The sequence below is a fragment of the Montipora capricornis genome, chromosome 11, assembly GCF_036669925.1.
Source record: "Montipora capricornis isolate CH-2021 chromosome 11, ASM3666992v2, whole genome shotgun sequence".
Lineage (NCBI taxonomy): Eukaryota > Metazoa > Cnidaria > Anthozoa > Scleractinia > Acroporidae > Montipora > Montipora capricornis.
This window is the reverse complement of record NC_090893.1, coordinates 11,915,568-11,936,058: the sequence shown is the minus strand read 5'-3', so window position 1 is coordinate 11,936,058 and position 20,491 is coordinate 11,915,568. Positions and strand designations below refer to the sequence as shown.

At 38.1% G+C, this 20,491-nt stretch overlaps 1 protein-coding gene across 1 annotated transcript in view; it reads left to right on the top strand.

Annotated features, from left to right (window-relative positions):
- The window catches only part of LOC138022978 (FAS-associated factor 1-like), a 28,870-nt gene that overhangs the window by 6,560 nt on the left and 1,819 nt on the right, over positions 1-20,491 (top strand). Inside the window, exons 4-19 of the mRNA XM_068870017.1 lie at positions 2,051-2,247; positions 2,727-2,821; positions 5,755-5,879; positions 5,997-6,102; positions 6,639-6,722; positions 6,895-6,984; positions 7,067-7,211; positions 8,790-8,853; positions 9,421-9,502; positions 12,492-12,553; positions 13,135-13,227; positions 13,860-13,996; positions 14,459-14,547; positions 18,334-18,414; positions 19,020-19,109; positions 19,898-20,035. Of these exons, the coding sequence (XP_068726118.1) occupies positions 2,051-2,247; positions 2,727-2,821; positions 5,755-5,879; positions 5,997-6,102; positions 6,639-6,722; positions 6,895-6,984; positions 7,067-7,211; positions 8,790-8,853; positions 9,421-9,502; positions 12,492-12,553; positions 13,135-13,227; positions 13,860-13,996; positions 14,459-14,547; positions 18,334-18,414; positions 19,020-19,109; positions 19,898-20,035 (1,678 nt within the window). The remainder of the gene's footprint in view (positions 1-2,050; positions 2,248-2,726; positions 2,822-5,754; positions 5,880-5,996; positions 6,103-6,638; positions 6,723-6,894; positions 6,985-7,066; positions 7,212-8,789; positions 8,854-9,420; positions 9,503-12,491; positions 12,554-13,134; positions 13,228-13,859; positions 13,997-14,458; positions 14,548-18,333; positions 18,415-19,019; positions 19,110-19,897; positions 20,036-20,491) is intronic.

Below are 20,491 nucleotides of genomic sequence, written 5' to 3'. Positions count from 1 at the left end.
AAAGTCTGCCATTTTTTTAGGCAGGATTCCAGATGTTTTTCTTTAACCAGATGCGGATGATAATATTTTGGTGGTCACCCTCTTGTGGTTGGCTTTTGAAGGCTAACGGGTTGGAATTTTGTCAGGTTGTCAGTAGATGCCTCGTTCAACAGTCAAATGTACTCTAACTTGTCCATAACGACCACGCCCGAGCCCTTATCTGGTTTGGTAATTACTAAGTCATCCCGTTTCTTCAGCTTTTGGATTGATAGTATCAGTGACTTCGGTGGTTTTGGGGCTTTTCTCTCGATGTGTTTTTGCATGAATGTTTTCATGTAACGTTTGCTGATTTAATTTTTTCGCATCCTAAGTACTATAAATATGCCTTACCATTATTATTATCTTTAATTTGTTCATTCGACAATGATGACATGAAGTCGTTGAAACATCATGTTACTTTGCTTTCGTTAATTTTCCTACTTAAATGTTGTGCCAAATCGTATTTTATAAGAATAATTATTATTATTACTGTTATTATTATCATTGAGTGGTCACTCCTTCTTTTGGCTCAGATGACTAGGTAGAAATGGCAGTCCATCTCCTTTCATCTACATGCATCTGCTTTGGTGAAACACTGAAGTGTTCTTGTCATGTTACCCATAACTTTGCACAATCATTTTTGGCAACGCACTTTTAATTCCTATGGTGTAAATAAAGCAGAAGGTTGGCATGGGTGCTCATGTATGTAGGGGTGCCAAGACCATATGAATATGGGGTCTGGTTCCTTTTTAATACGTGAATTATGCTTTAAATTTAAGAAAGCATTGAGTAGGTTGGAAGAGGCAATAGGTGTTGGTAGAATAGTTTCGCATGAAATAAATCATCTACTTGTCTTAAAGCAAAACATTAAATGAAAGTTCCAAAGCAATGAATGAGCAGCTTTCCCCTTGTGTCATAATTTATATTTACAGACTTTTTCCATTTTCCCACTTTCTCATACTATTCGCTATTTTTGCAAATCCCATAATACAGTTCATTTTGGGGGGTTATTTGCATTAAAACTGTGGATATCCAGTTCACTGGAGCAATGATACATTCCCAAGAGTAAATAACTTGTGTTTTTGTTATGTAAGCACCCCCCAAAACGAATGGCATTATGGTATTGGGGAAATAGTCTATAACAAAATTATAGCATCATATCATCGTCTGTGCCATGTTCAAATACATCTGTCATGTATCTGCTGTCCAGGTCAAATTGTGGACAAATGCATTGCTACTGGCTGTCCATTAATGTAGAGGTTCTGGTTCTTATTCTGAGAGTGCCCATATAGGAAATTAAGGTGCCTTAAATTTTGTTGTGTAAACAAGTGATGGATCTAAGAGCAGGGCATGGGTGCCTACAAACCTTTGTCATTAACATTAATTTTAAAATTAGACTTGAACCACCCTCACATCAACCGCGCACCAGTGGCTCAGTCGGTTGAGCACCGGGCTGTCACGCGGGAGGTTGTGAGTTCAACTCTGGCCGGACCAACACTCAGGGTCTTTAAATAACTGAGGAGAAAGTGCTGCCTTTGTAAGTACATCTGCAAATGGTTAGACTTTCAAGTCCTCTCCGATAAGGACGATAAGCCGGAGGTCCCGTCTCACAACTCTTCAATGTCTATAATCCTGTGGGACGTAAAAGAACCCACACACTTGTCGCTAAGAGTACGGCACGTAGTTCCCGGTGGTGTGGTCTGTCTTTTGTTGAGTATCATGGTTGGGAGGGTAAAAAAAGGGGCCACAGTAATTGGCGCAAGTTGTTGTGGCACTCTGCCAGCTTGACTGGCAAAGTCTGTGAATTAAAAAAATATATATCCTTAAAGAGTAAGAGAATCAAGTCTTTAGTTATTTGTTGTGGCCTCAGTCGGATGATCTTAGTTGAGCCTTGCTCTTTTCTCCTACTGACACTACTTTGTTGAAAAATATGTTATAATAAATTAGAGAAACTTTTATGAAAAAATCATTAAGTTTTTTGTTTTGTTCTCTAGTAGCAATGAACCTTTGAATATTAGAATTCTCTCTGCAGTTTGCCGGTTGCTGTTCCAGTCGATGACCATTCTCCTGTTACTGACCAGTCCTTAATTCCATCTGTGGCTTCAGTTTCTGTTGGAGATGTTGTTGGGAGATCAATTCCTGTTCAAAACCCTCCAAGAAGAATCAAGTTCTTAATTGAGTGGAGAGATCGCACCATCCCTGTTGTGTTAGATGACAATGAGACATTAGGTATAGCTTATGCTTAAAGTGCACCATGGTGTAAAAAGTTCATCTAACCCCCCTTCTCTCTGGGCTTTTTTTTGTCATTCCATAGTTAAATTAAAATTAATGGATCACAATTTATACATGTACATCACAATGTAGGTTTTCAGTTACAACTATATAAAAACTTACACTGAGTGTGCTGGTATGCTGTTTAACCTAGGAAATAGCTCTGTTTATGTAATACAGAGCCCACAAAATACATCAAACTTGCAAATCTGGACTTGTTTCCCTTTACTCTGTATTCAACAGGTGCCTGACTAAAGGTTATTTAAGTTTAGTTAGGTAAATGTTGATTTTCCTGTGAAGCTTTTTTGACGATGTTTCGTTCTCAGTACATGTACATTGTATTGATCTGTATAGTTATGTTGTTGTATCTAAAGTAAGACAGTGTTAATGTTGGAAAGTTCCATCAGGACAGTTTTTTTCTTTTTCTTAAATTTCAGGTACAATAAAACGAATGCTGGAGATGCAACTTGACATACCTGTGAGTCAACAAAGCCTCCTGGGATGGCCAAGCCACCTGCAGCTAAGTGATGATGTAAGATAATATTTACTTGTGCTCTTCTTTAATGAACAGTGGTTTAAGTTTGGAGCCATCTCCTGCCCATGCCAAGACGACGGTTAGGTGGTTTTTTTTTCATTTCCGGTAGTATGAATCTTCAGAGTTTTGGTGCCTGTTGCTGCAACAGTTCGATTTCACGGCATGTCAAACTGAATAGGACTTTCATCCACGTTCGCAACAAGATGGAGCTAGTTATCGTTGCCTGATAACAAATTGGTGGAACTGCACGATTTTCTCCTCATAGTCTGGTGGAAGACCTCGAGCTAGTGTTGTTTTCTGGTGCATCAACAAGTCGTTCGTCTTCATGAATCTTTGACACCAATGGTTTGAAGAGTTAAACTGACCGGCGAGGGTGTCATACTGAGAATCTTTAGAAAGTTCCAATGCCTTTAGCCTGACCATGTTTGGTAAAATCGCTAAACCATTGTTACGCTTCTCTGTGGTCCAGGCCGTTAAATCTTGCTCGAGACAAGGCCACGTGGCTTTCCTTCCACGATCTGCACGTTTAAGTCGAGGCATTAATTTTGCTGAAGGTTTTCTTTTCTTTTTCACCAAAGACAGATGTTGCTTTCCGCAATACCAAACTCTCGCTGGGCTGCTTGATTTCCATGTTGTTCTGAAAATTGTATAATCCTTAACTTTTCTGCTGTGGTGTAACATTGTCGTTTCGTGCCTACTGTTGCCATTGCTCATAAGTTACATCGATTGGAATAAAGCACATGATAACTCTGACCCAGTGTGGAAATGCAATCATTTCTGGGCTGAGTCAAGTCCTCATGGTAACGAATATGTCAAAATATGATCAACACTATCCGTACATCCTGTTGGTTTCATAATATTGCACCCTACGTTTGTTTTATCTCTTTTTAAAAACCATTTTGTATTTTCTTTGTTTCCCTTTTTCCTGTTTTTAGTCAAACTTTGCTCTAATTAATAAGAGGGAGTCCTCCCTATTAGCCTGCGAGCAAGCGCTCTCGTGGGGTGTGGATGGACAGGCGAGGAGGAGAGAGAATTTGAATAAATTATCTGCGTCCAAAAAGTGGACGAGAAATGCTGATTGGCCAATTTGATCAGGTGATGACGTACTATACATTTCACGCATGCGATTTCTGAACACAAGCAAAAATGGCGGACAGTGATGATTTTATCTGTAAAGCTTGCGAGAAATTTTCATTACATTTGAAGTTTCCATTGAATTTTAGACCTGAACAGCGTCAAGTGGTGGAAGCTTTGCTTCAGGGCAGAGATGTCCCATCTGCTTTACTGACAGGATACAGCAAAAGACTTAGTATGATTTTCCAGGTTTATGTTGCCACCGCTGCTCTTAAAGTGAAAGAGCATCAAACAGTTTTGGTCGTTTGTTCTTTGGTTTTGGTTTTTGTGTTGGTCGATCGTAGAAACTTTGCAACTCACAAATGCACTGGAGTATGGAAAAAATCTAACCAGAACTGAAATTTTACTAGCCTGTGGCTAGTTGGCTAGAACGGTAGCCGCTACCGTTAGTATCGAGCCCTGCAACAGCAGTCCAGTTTTTTAAGGTGATATTTTTCAGCAGGTTAATGTACTCCTTTTTATCTGGCAATCTAACGCCCATTTTGTCACTCGGCCACAACACAAAAACTTTCACATGTGTTGACTGTTCAGGAGAAATAATGTCGTTGATGCTGAGAAGTGCATCCACCCTCTCCTTGATGTTGTTGTCGAAATGACAACCTAGCGATTTTTTGTACTGATTTTCCTGGTCTTCTTCATCGGACTTTGGCTAGTTTTTGGAACTTTTTTCTGCCTGGGGCACCTTTCTGGTGTTGAAACAGAAGTCGGCAAGCTTCGCTTCGTCCTTGGAAGGATGTCCGTGTCAGCAACCTCTGGATCACTAGACATAATAAACTTTGCGCATGCTACAAACCTGAAACTCTTGCTGGTTTTTCTACTTTTCGTTGCACACAGTTTGCAGACTCGATCAGACAAAGAAGGGTTTCTTCAGCATCAAGTCTGATCAATTGCAGCGCACATGACAAAACAGGTCCTTGAAGACTTTTCTTACCCTATGGAAGGAACAGGTTTTTGAATAGACAGGACTTCCAGGTATCTCAATAGCGGACTTTCAATGAAATTTTACAACATGTACAATAATCATTACGACTTTCAGCATTTGGTTTCCTTCCTAAACAAAGGTTCTTCGGAGTGTTGTTCGCCATGCGGTCCCAGGAAAATCCTTGCAAGATGTTTATTTACATTGGGTTCATATTTCCTGGTAGATCTGATTGGTCAGATTTTGACAGCTCAACACCTTAGAAGATGCGGGGGGTACTGGTGGCGGAATTCAAATTTATGAGACATGATCGCAAGCTCTCTCTCTCTCCTCATCGCCTGCCCACCCGCACCCCACAAGAGAGCTTTCTTGCGGGCTACTTCCCTATAAGTTTCACGCATGGCTTCTTGAGACTTCCTTGCCTTTACATGTAATTCTACTTCTTGACCTGTTTCATTGTAACATGAATTTTAGGCAAATAGATAACAAATAAACAACTAAATACTTACAGTATATACTGTATAAGAGACATAAGATATCACTGTTCAGTTACTTTTAATTAATACCTTATGAGGAACTGAAAAACAACAAAACAAAACAAAAAGCTTACCTCTACCATGCACAACAAAAAACTGTTTCATTAATATGGTTTGCTGGTTTGCAGATGCCCTAGCGAATTGGTGTTCCTTTAGATTAGCCTTTTGTGCCCATCTAAAGACTAATGTACTGAATTGCTGTACACTTGAACATCGTTGCATGGGTTGTTGGATTGACATAATTACACATAGGTTGTCAAATGTGAAAGTTTGTTGGGTGACCATGGTAAGGTGTGTTGCACTGTAAAATAATAATTTGTTTGTGGAAACTTCTGTTGCAGAGTGTTTTAAGTACCTTAAACTTACGAGAAGAGACAGCTCTAGTTCTAATCAATCGTGCAGTGACAAGGACACCTAAAGAGAGTCAGCCTTGTATGGTGAGGAGAACCATGAATGGTGAAATCAGGTAACATTGATATTAAGGCAACTTTTTTTTAAGATCGTTGTCCTTTAGCTCTGAAGTGTATGAAGTAGGCATCTGGTTATTTTAGTTAACTCACATCTTCTAAATGTTCCTTTGCAGCTCAGCTTCAAAAAGCAGTAACTCCTTTGAGAAAATCATGTTGAACATACAGTATGGAAGCAGAGAGTTTAACCTTCCTTATGTTGTCACAAAGACAGTAGGAGAGGTTCGCAAAGTACAACAACTATACATGTATGCTAGGTTGTACTTCTGTTATCGACTTGGAGGTCTTCTTTTTGTAACTGTTCAAGTTTGGAGTTATGTAAAACACAAGATCGTACAAATCAACAATCACAATGTTGAAACAGGCTATGTGGACACTGTCACATGATTGCAACATTGATGATAGGGGGAGGGGTAAAATGTAACGAGAGAGGAACATGCCTGGAATGAAATGCCTCTTTTCAGGGAGTGTCTCAAGTAGTTTTGTCCCTGATTGAACGTAATAAGAAGCATGTGATAAAGTACAGAATATTTCAAATACATCCTGTTTCCACAACAAAAGGAGAACATACAGTAGGAGGAAAAAAAAATCATGTTGACTTTTTATGACTTTTTTTGTAAGTTAATTTTCAAAACTCTGATCTGGCTTATTACAGCTGTACAAGGTTTACATGTTTATAGCATTCTGTATGTAGTTTGCTTTTGTAAGTTTGCATACTTGGTTTAAATCATTCATTCAAATCTTTTTTTTTGTCATAGGTGAAAGCAGATATCCTCTCTTTATCAGGCATTCCTTGTCGGCATCAGTGTTGGACAGGCTGGCCAGTTGATGTTACTGATGATGTATGTCATGTTGCTCTTTTTTTTGTGATACATAGATAGATTAATAATTTTAGATGTACCTTAATTTATTATTAGGATGGTAATGATGATCATTTTTATCATTATTTTCAGCTGGGTTGTGTGGCACAAGCTACATGTAGTTTCAATGTCTATTACATTCAATTAATTTCAGATGCACCTTCAAGATGCTAACTTATCCTTTCCAGTGCACAGTTTAACAGTGGGAAAAAGTGAAAAGGAAAGATCACCAGATTATCATAAGGTGAATGGAAATTTTTTAAACCTTTGATTTCTCAATCTTTGACCAAAAGTGTAACATGTACAGTGACTTCATTTTATTGTAGGCCAGTACCTCAAAAACAAGACATACTGATGTAGAAATGGATGTAAATGATGACAGTAGTGACAATGAGGATACATCTTTTCAAGTTGATGATGATGAGATGTTTTGCGACATTCCAGCAGCAAGGAGACAAATAAATGAAATGCGTGAGTTTTTTAGTCTTACCCCTGGAAAATAAAAATTTCATGGTGTGGTTCCAGAAAATTCCCCCTCACGGAGGTTCACGGAAATTCCGGGGAGTAGGGGGGTCTGAAAGAGGCAAATTTCCGAAGGGGAGGGGGGCACATAAAGAATACATACAGAGCTTTTTTCCAGAGGGCTTGAAATGTGTCGAATAAACACTTGCCTACTTTTTCAATAATTATTGAGTCTTCAAGGTAACCAAGAAAAATGGAGAATTCTATTCGTTGAAATAAATGTAAGATTCCTTGTCATATATTTCCCACTATTATTCCGCCACTGGACAACACAGATAGCACTGAGAGACACTCCTGAGCAGCACGTTCGATGTGAAGTCAAACGAAAATGGCAGTCATTTAAAGATCTTTAACGCTTGTTTTTAGCTTGCATGCATCTGTTGCTTTTTCAGATGGCATTATTTGTGCAGTCAGTTGATTGAGATCATTTGCTTATACTCATATTATTTCAGTTAAGTGCAAATTCCCGCGAATTTCGAACCTTTGATAACTAGATTATCAAATAGTTTCATTGTTATTCGTGTAGTTACAAGTTTGTAAATGTTAGCAAAATCGATAATTTCAGTGCCATAATTTTGTCCTGACATATTTGTAGCCATTGACGGCGATGAGAGACAGCGAAGATTTCATTTGGTTGTTTAGTTACCGGATTGAACTTGAAAAGTATGTTTCACTCATGAAATGTGTGACCAGTTGAAAAATCCTAAGGCATAAAAAATGTACTGTCATTTACAAACTACAGAGGCAAAGCGTATAACTATATTGAAGTGTTCCTGGTGAAAGATAAATTTAAGCGACATTTGATAAGCGGAATCAGTTCACGGCTACACACACGAAAAATAATGTAAATAGTACGGTTCACAAATTATACTACTGTAGATAAAAATTACCCCTGCAACATAAAAAAATATCTTCGAGATAGCATTGAGGTATTTTCCCGAGTTTCGCTGTGACAGCAAAAATAACTATGTAATAAGTAGTTTCTTGTGTGTGCAATGTAATTCGATATGTTGTTTCAACTACGCACAAATTCAAACTTCGACTGGGTTACAAAGCGTATACGATATACACTTAAAATAGAGTCAACTTTCAGTACTTTTTTTGGATTTTTGAATAAAAACTTCTTTCAATTGAAAAGAGAAAAAGTCAGTTGCCTGGACATTTAAGTGCTGAATAAGCGCAGTTGTTAGTTTGAACATTTCATCGCATCTGTGAATACGTCTAGAATTTCCACGGTGGTTTTAAGAGAATGAAATTTTTATCACAGCTCTTATTACAGTCTCTTTTTTTTGGATTTGGAATTTCCAAGGGGTATGGGGGACCAAGTGGAAAAATCATGGAAATTCCAGGGGGTGGGGGGAGTAACGTGAAGCCCTCTGGAACGGAAAATCCCGTGGGGTGGGTGGTCAAACTTGAAAAAACCTCTCCGTGGGGGGGGGGTATAAATATTTCATGGAACCACACCTTGTCAAAGATGCTTGGTGGAATTTTCATCCTAAATTCATCCACATCAATTTCCCTTTGTAGTGGCAAATGACTGTCCTGATACAGCTGAAAATTTGGTTAAGTTTACTGCTGAGTTTGAGGAAAGGTGAGACTTACACTTGCTAGATTGAAAAAAAAAAAAAGAAAGAAACAGAATGTTGTTGATGAACCCTGCTGCAAAGATCAATCAATTGTGATAATTTACCAGAAGTAGTAGAGGCTGTACATGTAGTTACATGTATGAACTCCAGACCACTAAAAATTGGAGATGTTGCCTCCCTATATGCAATGTATTGCCATTGAAACTCCAGGAACTTTTGGGTGATTCTAGGGGCTTTTTACTGTATGAAGACCACAAAGTTTTGTTTTTGGATTGTCATTGAATAACTGGATAAGCTGGAATGTATAGAAGGTCAAACAGTGAGAGCTAAAATATTTCAGGCTCAAATTATCATTACTTTCCATAATCTTCTGACAGTTAGAAGCCAACAGTTACATTGTACATTGTTCATCTATAAGTTGAGGAGGAAATTAACCTGTTGTGGTAATTAATATTTTTCTCATTTAAAACAGTTTAATTAAATAGTTATTTTATTTGCCATGGTTGGAAAGAGAAACATATTTTTGTACTGTAGGTGTGGCATATTTAACATTACTTGACTGGTACATGTAGGTATGGAGAAGCACACCCCCATTTTTACATGGGCCCACTTATAGAAGCAATCAAGGAATCTGGAGGTGCTTCTGCTAAAGAGGTAAAGGTCAAGAAGACTGTGCTCTAAGGAAAATTTAAGGGGCTTCCAAGCATTTCATCTGGGGTGCCTGGCCCTCTAAATTGGTTGCCTGAATTAATTTATAATTATTATCTGAGATCAACAACACAGCAAGATCTTCATCCATCTCTCTCTCTCAACAAAAAATTGCGACTATTGCTCCGATGATCGTCAAACTCGTTAGTGCAAGAAAAACCTGCAACCCGTCATATTTTTCACACCATACTTCAGAAAAATGAGCAAAGTGGCAATGCTGCTGATGTTTTTCAGGTTAAAAAATAGTGAAGATTGCGGCAGGTTTATGTAATTTTGACGTTTGGGTCTAATACAGGTAAACCACTTTACTGGTCAGTGAGGTTGAAAATAGATTTCAAGATATGAATCACTGCTGCTTGATTCTTGTGGAGCTTTCTCTGAAAACTGCTGTGAAACAATGAAACCATGGCGGCCCAAAAGTTATCAAATTTTTTTCAAGCAAGTCATCTTGATCTGGATGAAAATCATTGCTACAGCATAGAACTTAAGTTTTATTTTCCCTAATATCAGTAAAATTTTAAGTTGAATGAGCTTTTTATGGATTCAGTCAAAGTGTCAGTCTGCATAATTATTTATTTTCAGGACATGCAATGATTTGTCATGACACCAAAGACATTGTGGGATTGTTCTGTTTCTAAAACAATAACAAATAACATGACATCGTTCCCTTTTTTATTTCATTACTTTCATATACAGGGGGAAACAACCATAACTAAACATATTTGAGCCAAGCATGCGCAGCAGCAAAAAATAATAAAAACATTAAATTTGCGTAAACTGTGATTCTCGGTTCATACAAAAATAAATTGCACCCCATCACCGGCCGCACTTTATCCCTCTCAGAGCAGAAGTAACAACTTTCCTTTTTTAAAACTATAACCAATAAATGCTAAACTCCAAGTGCCAATTTTAATGGTATTTTTTGAGAAGGAATTGAAATCCGTGTGGCCCCCGACCATCATGTGCAAGGTCAGGGATTATGTTTAAGTGTGAAATCATGTGGAAACGGCCTTTGAACCGATTGTTTCGTAAAAAAAATTCTGAGAGGTTTCTTAAACTGTAACCACCAGCATATTAAAATGTTTTGCCTGCTTATCTGCTCAAAATACAATAAGCCAGAGTGCCCAGCCGGGTGACCTGGCAATTCTTCTCCCTCGCCTGAAGCCAAATGTTAGTTGCCTCAGGTGACCAGGTGCCATTAGAGCACAGCCTTGGTCAATGTTAAATTTTTTTTTGTGTTAACAGTTAATTATAACATTGACTTGTTTACGTACTGTAAATGTGTGTAATAAAGCTGATGTTAAGGGTTAACAGGGATCCCATGCCAAGACTATCAGTAGGCAGCTTTGGTTATGTGATTAGAGCTAACTCTGATTGAATAACTCTGCCAAAGGGTGTAGCAACCTTTCAAGTAATGTAACAGGAAATATCAGGTATGGAATTTTGGGTAGGCAGGGAGAATATCCAGTCCCCAATACTACCTCAAGTACTGGTATCACTGCTTAGATGCAACAATTTTAATTATTTGCACATCAATGAGAACACTCACTGCTCAATGTCATATCTTAATAATATATTGTAGTATCTGCATGTATCACTACTATCAGCAAGCAAGTTACAGCCAAACATAGCATGATGCTACAATTTAATGGTCTTTTTTGAATGGCGCATTTTTAAGCTTTCGATATCAGAATAACATCAATGTCTGATTGTCAAACCAGGGCTCAGTCGTTCAAAAGCCAATTAAGAGTCTAATCTGTAATTTGAATTTACCCACCAAATAAGCCTTAATAATAGGACAATCACATGACTTTTGGAGGGCATATAGTTTATTTGTGGCCCGAGTAGCATCATTTGCGGCCAAGTGGAGCGAGGGTGCAAATGATGCTACGAGGGACACAAATACTGTAAACTATATGCCTGACGAAAGTCATTTGATTTTTATTATCAATACACAAGGCCAAGTTGCACCATGGCAAGCAAAATGAAGACACAATGAAAGCCAAATAAACTTAACTAATTTCTCCGCATTTTTCCAAAAGGCTGTCCATGTTCTGCCCTTTCATGTGGTATCGATTCAATTTCTGCATATCTCCTGACTGAATAGATTTGTGTTTTGGTTTTGCATTGTTTTCTTTCATAAATAGCTTGGCCTTTGCTTGAAACATTTTGTTGGCAGATATGAATTCACTGTCTTGCAAAATGTTTATGTTTTGGCTGAGTGGAGCACAGGTTAGATGGCGATAAATGGCTACTCTGATTCCAGTCAATGCACTTGGAGTTAATGCTTGGCCTTTCTCTGTTTTCACTGCAGCGAAGAACTTTCGCAGATCCACTGTAATTTTTCCTTTCTCGCACCATTTCTCGACCTTTTTTACTCCCCACTCAGTTGCTCTCTTGGTGTTTTTTGCTTGAGCTTTTTGCTCAGTTTCATCCAGTTGCTTGTTGTCTAAATCCGAGTTTTGACTAGAAAAAAGCTGAAAATTTGGGACTACTTTACTTCTAAAATCTCTAAGCGTCAAACGTTCACTGCAGAGCTACAAAGTGAGCAAGTGCAAACTCATGCACAAAAATTTGCACCAACTCTGGCATTGAAATGGTATCCTCAGGAACTCATTGGCCGAGTTTGTTTGACATCTCTGCAGCCAATCAGTATCGGGGCGGCAAATGTATCTTCATCCTGCACATTTCCCGTTTGGCCCACAAAAAGGCACATTTTACAGAGGGCAGTTTGTCATTTGGCCACGCGTATTGATAATGTAGTTTCATGCTGAAGGAAAACAAAAGGCCAAGTCAAAACTGAAGGCTAAAAGTCCTGTGGGAACTTGGTTTAATCAGTAAACAACTGGGCCCTGGTTGCCATGTGAGCCATAAGTTTCCAATCAGCTAGTCTGTTTTTCTACCAAATGCAGTCATTTTTATTTTCTTATTTTAGAGAAGACCTCTGCTCATTTATCTTCATCATGATGGCAGTATATTAACAAATGTATTTTGCAGGTAAGAAAAAGTAAGAAAGGGTTTCCAGTGAGTTAGTTGTGTTTGTGCTTGGTACTGCTTTTCAATCTTCTTGCTGGTGGTTAAAGCAACAACTGCAGCTGCAATGTTAATGGGAACAACTCTTAAAAATTGGTGCTTTGGTCAGTAGAATGTAATGGATTGGGTAATTATGTGAGGATTATGCTACTCTGTACTCTCTTGGGACTTCCTCATTGCACAGGGAAAATGGAAAACAATGATTATGGAAAATTTTGGGGTGTAAAAGAGGTGTATTATGGGATTTGTGCAAGTAGAGGATGGACATATCCCTGTGCCAACTATTTTGTCCTGTTGTAATTACCATTGCTGTTGTCATTGCTTGTACATGTAGAATGTTGTGGGTTGAGTGGATTACAGTGCCTTTTTTGTGGTAGAAAAATATTGATATCATGTGAAAGAACATAATTATTGTCATACTATCATATCATTTCACTTATTCAATGTGCTTGTTTTAGAGAGAGAGAAAGGAGTCAGACCATTTTGAACTGCATAAATTATGATTCTTGGAAGGCACTGACAAACTTATTTTTCTTCATTCTCAGCCAACTTATTTGCTCCGAAACAATTGTGAACTACATCAGTAGCAATTTTGTTGTCTGGGCTTGGGACATGACACATGATACAAATAGGACAAGGTGTGTGCAAAATATAGAACAAAGGCATTGTCATGTTGACTACAGCAAATTTAAAGCTGGGAGAGAAGTGAACCTAGAATAAAGGTATATAGAATCTCTCTGGCTACAAATCGGCTGCAACACAACAAAGTGACCAATTATTGCTGTCGATAATGTTGATGTCCTCATGAATAGAGGAATAGTGGAAGATGATGCTTAGCAAAAGGGCATCATTGAAGTGGGATTTTGTATCTCAGATCTCAGGTCCGAGGGGGCCCCCTATTGATGACCAAAATTGTCTGATGTTAGACAGAGTAAAATCTGTAAGTGGTCATTGGAAGTTAAAGCGTCGAATAAGATATTTGGAATCTTATTGCTAATGACAGTGGCAATAGGTGCCTCTTTTGTCATCATAAAGGTGCACACTTGCTGATAGTCAGATTCATTGATGATGGTCTCTAGTTTGGCTCTCCTTTACGTGTGAGAGCCCATTCAGGAGATAGCTCCCTTGTTGGGTCATGCATGTGTACCCCTCTTGTTCCTTGTTCAGGACTTACACTGTAGCAACTTTTGAAAGGTTTTTTGGTACATATACCTGTAGTTTGTGCTCTGGTAGGAATCAGTCGCCCTCAGGTAGTGATTTGTTGTTTCAGGTTTTTAGATATGGTGATGCAGCATTTTGGTAGCGTGGCAGCAAGCACGGTTCGTGGATTTGGGGCTGAACAGTATCCACTTCTCATAGTTGGTTTGAAAAACAGATCAGCCATGGAAATATGTTCAGTTATTCAAGGTAAAGTGGATAAATTTAAAACCTTACTCAGTTATTGGACTACAATGTGATGTGGTTTCCACATCAAACTAAGTTAATCAATTTGAATTGCAAGTGACACATGTAACTGGTGCATTGGAAAATACTCAAGTCAGATGCACCTTGTTTTTTATTCGTTTTTTTACTGTTTATGATCTGATGTCCTATTTGGAACCTTGCCCGCAACACCGTGTTGTATTGATTATTTTTAGAGGGCCAGATCATTTTCTCCAAGCCAGTTTATTCGGAGTTGTAAGGTTCATTGACGCTTGTGGAAACGTACAAGCTTCTCTAAAAAATGCGAACTTCCTTGCCAAGTCGTTCCAGCGAAAATTAGCCCGTAAAGTATGTTTTACGATGCTTCTACCACACGTGGTAACCACTTTTCCAGCACCTCTACCAAGTTTATTTTTATAGATGTGGGTTTCTTTATGACAAAAATAGGTTCAGTGACCCTTGATGAACTTATGACTGGACTTATGAGTGCACATGACACATTTCAACAAGCAATGGACATTGAAATCAGAGAGGAGGTAATCATAGTTGCATTGTGACTGTCATACAGACAATTCGGCTCACTGTCTCCTATGTGGGCGTACTTTTGACGTATAACACAATCTACCAGTAACCTTGATGTGACAAGCCAAAAGAAAAAATTGTATATGAGGCGAGCACAGTTATTCTTACGAACTGGCAATGTACTACGATGCGGAATACCTGGGCATTTAACCATGTTGTGTCGTGGGAATCCTCTTAAGTGTATCATGCCATCGTTGACTGGATTATGGTAATCCAGTCGGAAAATGGGTCGAATTCCACCGTTTTTTCCCGTGTCGGGAAAATGGAAACCTGTTGCTCCCCTACTAAGTATTGTTTTTGTGCCTAGAGTATCGTACGTGTATCTTTGGTAGGTTTCAGGGGGTAGTGGAAATGCGTAGATTTTATCAGGTGGACGCAGTACAGACAATGGTGACGAAGTCAATGTGACGCGAATGGTGTTTTATTGGATCTTTAAACAAAATATAACCTTTTAGAGCTCAATAATGGAACGTCAATTCGATAAACAACAAGCTCTGAAAAATGAATATCTGGAACCTTAAAAGCAACGAATGATGGGCTTCAACAACAATTGCATCTTTCGCCGACGGATGTCAATATTTTGTTAACTGTAGCGTTAGCGACAAAACTGAAACCAAATGGCAAATTCTCTGGTACCTTTTTCTATTCTGGCTGGATATGGGTTTAACAAACTCAGAGAAAGAATCGAACGCCTTAAATGCATCTGTGTTTGCTGTTGTCTGGCTATTTATATTTATTTTGTGCTCAACTCTGCACAATCTTCAAGTAAAAAAGTTATTGGAAATGTTACAGTCAAGAATTATTTGAAAGAAAGCTGGTGTCTATTTTGTGCTTCATTATTCAAGGAAAGGTTCTTCAGAAAAGGGTCTGATCCTGAATTTTCTTTTGTTGCATGTGGTAATTAATTTTGGCATAATTGGGTTTCTTGTTTTCACGCACACAATGAAATAGGAAGTGTTTTTTGTCTCTAATAGCAAATATGTCGTTTGTTTCAATAAAGTTTTCGCTGGAAAAGGTTTTTGTGTGAATTCATAATGTTGTGTAATATTCGAGCTTAACAAATTTGCATACGTGGGTTAAAATGTGATTCTTCTTTCTGTCAAATGATTGATAGGTACCCAAGTTTTTAACGTCAGAAAAAGATCTGTTTTGTCATTATAATGTAAACTGAAGTTTATTTGGGAAGCCAACAACATTCAGATAGTAAAAAACTTCATACTTATTAACCATTTGCTATGCTTCCGATTGAACTCCGAATTGAATTTAAAATACTTACCGTTGCCTACAAGATTCTTCATGGTTTGGCTTCTACTTGCATTAAAGATCTTCTTCAAAGTTATTATCCGCCACGAGATCTTAGGTCTTCAAAGACAAATCTACTTGTCGTTCCTGGTTTTAACATGAATAGTTATGGCCGTTGTGCTTTTTCTGTTGTTGCGCCGCTTCTCTGGAACAGTCTTCCTCAGCATATTATGGATGCTGAATCACTGGACATTTTTAAAAGACGTCTGAAAACTGTCCTTTTTATACGCGCCTTTTCAAATTCATCAGGTGACTTTGGTGTTTTATTTATGTATTTTTTTTTTATGTATTTTATTTAGGCCTCCGTTTAAACCAGCGTTGCTGAATTGGATTGCCTGTATAAACATCGCAAATAAATAAATAAATAAATATGATTTAATTATTTTGTTTTTGCCTTTGTACTTTTAACTGTAGTTTTAACTTTGACTTTGTAAATAGCGCTTTTGGACCCTTGGAAAAGGGCGCTTATAAATGTCTTATTATTATTATTATTATTATTATTGTTATTATTGTTATTATTGTTATTATTATTATTATTATTATTATTATTATTATTATTAGTATTATTATTATTGTTATTATTATTATTTCTTTAAGTTCCTGGTTAATCCAATTTATTGCTACGACTTAGAGCAGTTTTCAATTGAGTGTCGTAAAACCAAAACCAAAGTAATTACTTTGGCCAATCAAAAAGGACGGAGACAATCCAGTAAACCAATCAAAACTCGAAGTAATTACAAGTAGCCGACACAAAGCGCGGGAAAACTTGCACTCGCGATCCACGATTGGTTTTGGTTTCACTTCTGATTGGTTGAAAAAATGGCGCGAGAACTTTGAACCAATCACTGAGTGAAGTAATCATAAACCAAAGTAATTATCTAATTACTTTCGACACTCAATTGAAAACCGCTCTACTAGTGCAACATTGTTTACATTACTCATGCTTTTTGGGAATTTTGAGTGTCATGAAATAACATCATTTTGCGTGACATAGCCCCTTTAACACTAACATGTTTCTCCAATCTAACCCAAAAACATTCAGATAGTAAAAAACTTCATATTTATTAACCATTTCCTTTGCTTGCGTGCTTGTCAGCATTGTGATTTGCGATAAATCTGTTTTTGTATCTTATAGATGTTTTGATTTTCAATTACAAACTCTGTTTTCATTGGCCGCTCAACCTCATGATTGTGTAAATAGTTCACTCTCAAATCAAAATAGATACGTTTCTCAGGAACCCGACAAAGAAGGCTTTCTGACCGGACAGATAAAATGTAAATATGCAGTTAAATATTACAACAAAATTAGAAAACCAAAGACGGACGTTTCTTGGCTAAAAAGTGCGTTGTTTTACTTTGAGTTGACTCAGTTGACACAAGGTGATCACGTGCACCTGTATGGTTTCCTAGCACGTGATCAATTTATTCCTTTTGACAGAAAGTCATTACCTTCCCCTTGATTCATAGAAGTCAGAGGCTGCAGAATTTTTAGTGTTTTTACGATCGATGGTCGTTAATCTTTCGTTGAGAATTTCTATTCAGAGTTATCTACAAAACTGTTATTTTCTTCTTCATCTGTCTTTTGGCTTGCCTTTTACGGTACTTTTTGGTGCTAACGTAAAGCCAAAGATGCTTTGACCTGGCATCAGGTTAGACTGAAAAGAAGACGAATTATGCAGCGGAAATAACATCTTCAGTCCTTCCTTAGTGTGTGCAATAAACGTTTGCTTAGTGCAATTGCAAGACATACATGGCATGCAGGAAAACGTCCGTCAGAGCAATTTGCAGTTAGTTTTTTTGCAGACTATTTAAAAAAGAAACGAGTGAGTTTTACTCAAGAGCGTGTTTTTAATCTTTGAACTGAATTTATTGGCAAAGCTTAAAAAACTAAAAGACCTCAAAATGGGACAGGTCCTTACAAAATAATTAAACGTGTGAGTCAAAGGGCCTCTGCTGGCACGACGTCTGGGTGACCCCTCAATGGTCCTAATGACCCACCACTTGAAAAAATTAACTGGAACGCTGCAGTTCAATACCACCCAATTCAGTGCCTTCTGTTTTTGTGTAACACGTACCACAGGCAACCCAGTGTACGCTCATGGAGCGTCTAGTCTTTTTTTTTTTTTTTTTTCGATGCAGAATACAAGTTTGCAAGATAGAGATCTTACGTTAGGTTTCTTCACAAAGTACAAGATTGAATAATTATTGTAAATCAAAAGGCAAAAGGTTAATAAATGAAAAACTGTTACTGTTAATATAGGTTCCATGAGAAGAATTAAAGTTTAGGGGCAGGGGATATATAACGATTTTGTTGTCGTACCCTCGGGAGGGAGGGGTGGCCGAAAATGAACTTGACTATTATGCTCGCTTGTTTGTGTCCATAGGGTTAGGGTTAGGGTTAGTCTTTTAACTTTTGCATTCAACTTAAATGTTTCCAGGAAGAAAGAGAAGCCAGGGAACTCGTCAAGAAAGAGCAGGATGAGGCATACCAGGCCTCACTTCGTCAAGACAAAGCAAAGGTTATTAAAGGCTCCTTTGTTAATGTTGTCTGCTTACCAGCTACTTCCGACTTTCGGAAGGCCAGATACCACAGTAGTTCTGGCCATCTTCTTTCCTTTCAAACTCCAAGATCGTCCCCATGTGAACATCCTTTTGTGTGCTTTCAAGTTAAACGTTCTTGTCATGTTCAAATAAAATATTCTCACGAGTTTTGAGCTTAATAGCGTGACGAGAAAGGTCAAAATTGAATCAACAAAAGAATTTTAAAATAATGCATGTGGCCGCTTACGAGGCCTTTAAAAGAGAGATTGTCATTGTAAACTGGCTGTCCTTAGAATTTCAGCTTCTGTCTACATGAAATCAAAACATTTTGTCTTGGAAAAGGAATAATTAATACCTGGGGCGAACTACTTGTAGTCATGAAGATACCGCTTCCCATTCCTTGCTCTCAAGAAGATATTCCACAAAGTATAGGGAGTAGGTATCTTTTAGGTGTCATGGCTAGTTTCTTGTTATAAATTCCAAAAGGTGAGAATGGCTTATCAAACGTTTACTGTGGAGTCTTTTTAAATACTTCGACCTTCAAACTTCCCTATTTTCAACTAAATGCTTGATTTTTGCAAAGGCTGAAGAAAAGAGGAGACAGGAAGAAGAAGAAATACTTTCAAAAAAGCTTCACGAAGAGCAAGCTTTGCACGAAGCTCAGCTTAAAGAGGTATGCTTAGAAAACCACAATGCCTTCATAAATTGGACTGTTGCAATCAGGTCATGTCGTTCCTTGGCGACATCGTCTTCGCTTTGGTTGACTTGTCCCCGGCGTTTCAGAACTTAAAGCGTATTTATGGTTATGTTAGTAAGGATCTCAAACCTTTAAGCTTCCAGTTATTGTTGTGATGGGGTACTTCCACGTAAGGCAACCAAATGGGGATTACATAGGGTGGAGACAAGTAGACTTGGATCCATGATATAAATGGGAATAGTTTCTGGGCTAATTAACTCATCATGAAAAAGCTCATTTGTAATGGGTTTTTTCCTCTATCTGTAGTTACTTAAGTAACTGATCTTGTCTGCTTTTAACATACTTGGGGAGTATTTACATGAGACCGGGACGAAACTCAGACCGGCATGAGTTCGTATCGGCCTTCATACATTTCTTCTTATGCGTTTACATGAGACCACTCTGACAATGAACTTAGACTGGTCTGGTTGCTGGACCGAGACGAGAAATTCTCGTACCGTTCTCATGTACAGGTAAATACAACAAATCTTAGACCGGGTAGAGAAATTTCAAGCCTGTATGCTTTTGGGTCAGCCATATATTTATTGGACAAATCATATAATTTTGTCCCGAAACCAGGCACCAAGCTTTTTGTCCTGGTTTCGTGTGAACGGCTGCAAAAATTTTATACCGGTACAAGTTTATACCGGTCTGAGTTCGCGCTGGTCTCATGTAAATACCCCCTGAGACACTAGTGCAACCATTGTTCAATCATTCGTTTTCAGGCGCAACGGTTGTCTTTGATGGATCACCTTCCTTCAGAGCCCGCGTCCGACTGCACAGCGCCTGTTTCCAACCTTCGGTTTAGACTTCCTAACGGAGACACTCTCACAAGAAGATTCCTCGCTACTAATCCACTTCAGGCATGCCATGTGTATTCAGTAATTTCTTACAATCACTGCCCGGATCATTTTTGCAGCAAACCTAATAGGAAGAGGAAGTAATCGAGTAATAATTAATAGCGGGAAAGAGACATGTATGAAGTCGTTTTCTTGTGTCTTTCGTCTCTGACTAAAAAAAAGGATTTGTAACTTAAAGTAAAGCCATTTAACCAACTTGAAGCGCGGGAAAGCTTATTTATGATCGGCTAGGAATGTGACCCGAGATTTTTAACTCAAAACGTAATGCAATGTTCCAAGAGACTCGGAAATAGCAATTTCGGAACTCAAGTGAAAACCGTTCTGACAAGACCTTGAATAATCTTTTATTTAAAAAAATTGTTATAACTGTTATACCACTGGCAGCGAAAGCATTTTCTAAGGCGGAGACAGGAATTTTGGTGTGAAGCAATACCATCGGATTTTGGAGTCAGTCTTTTA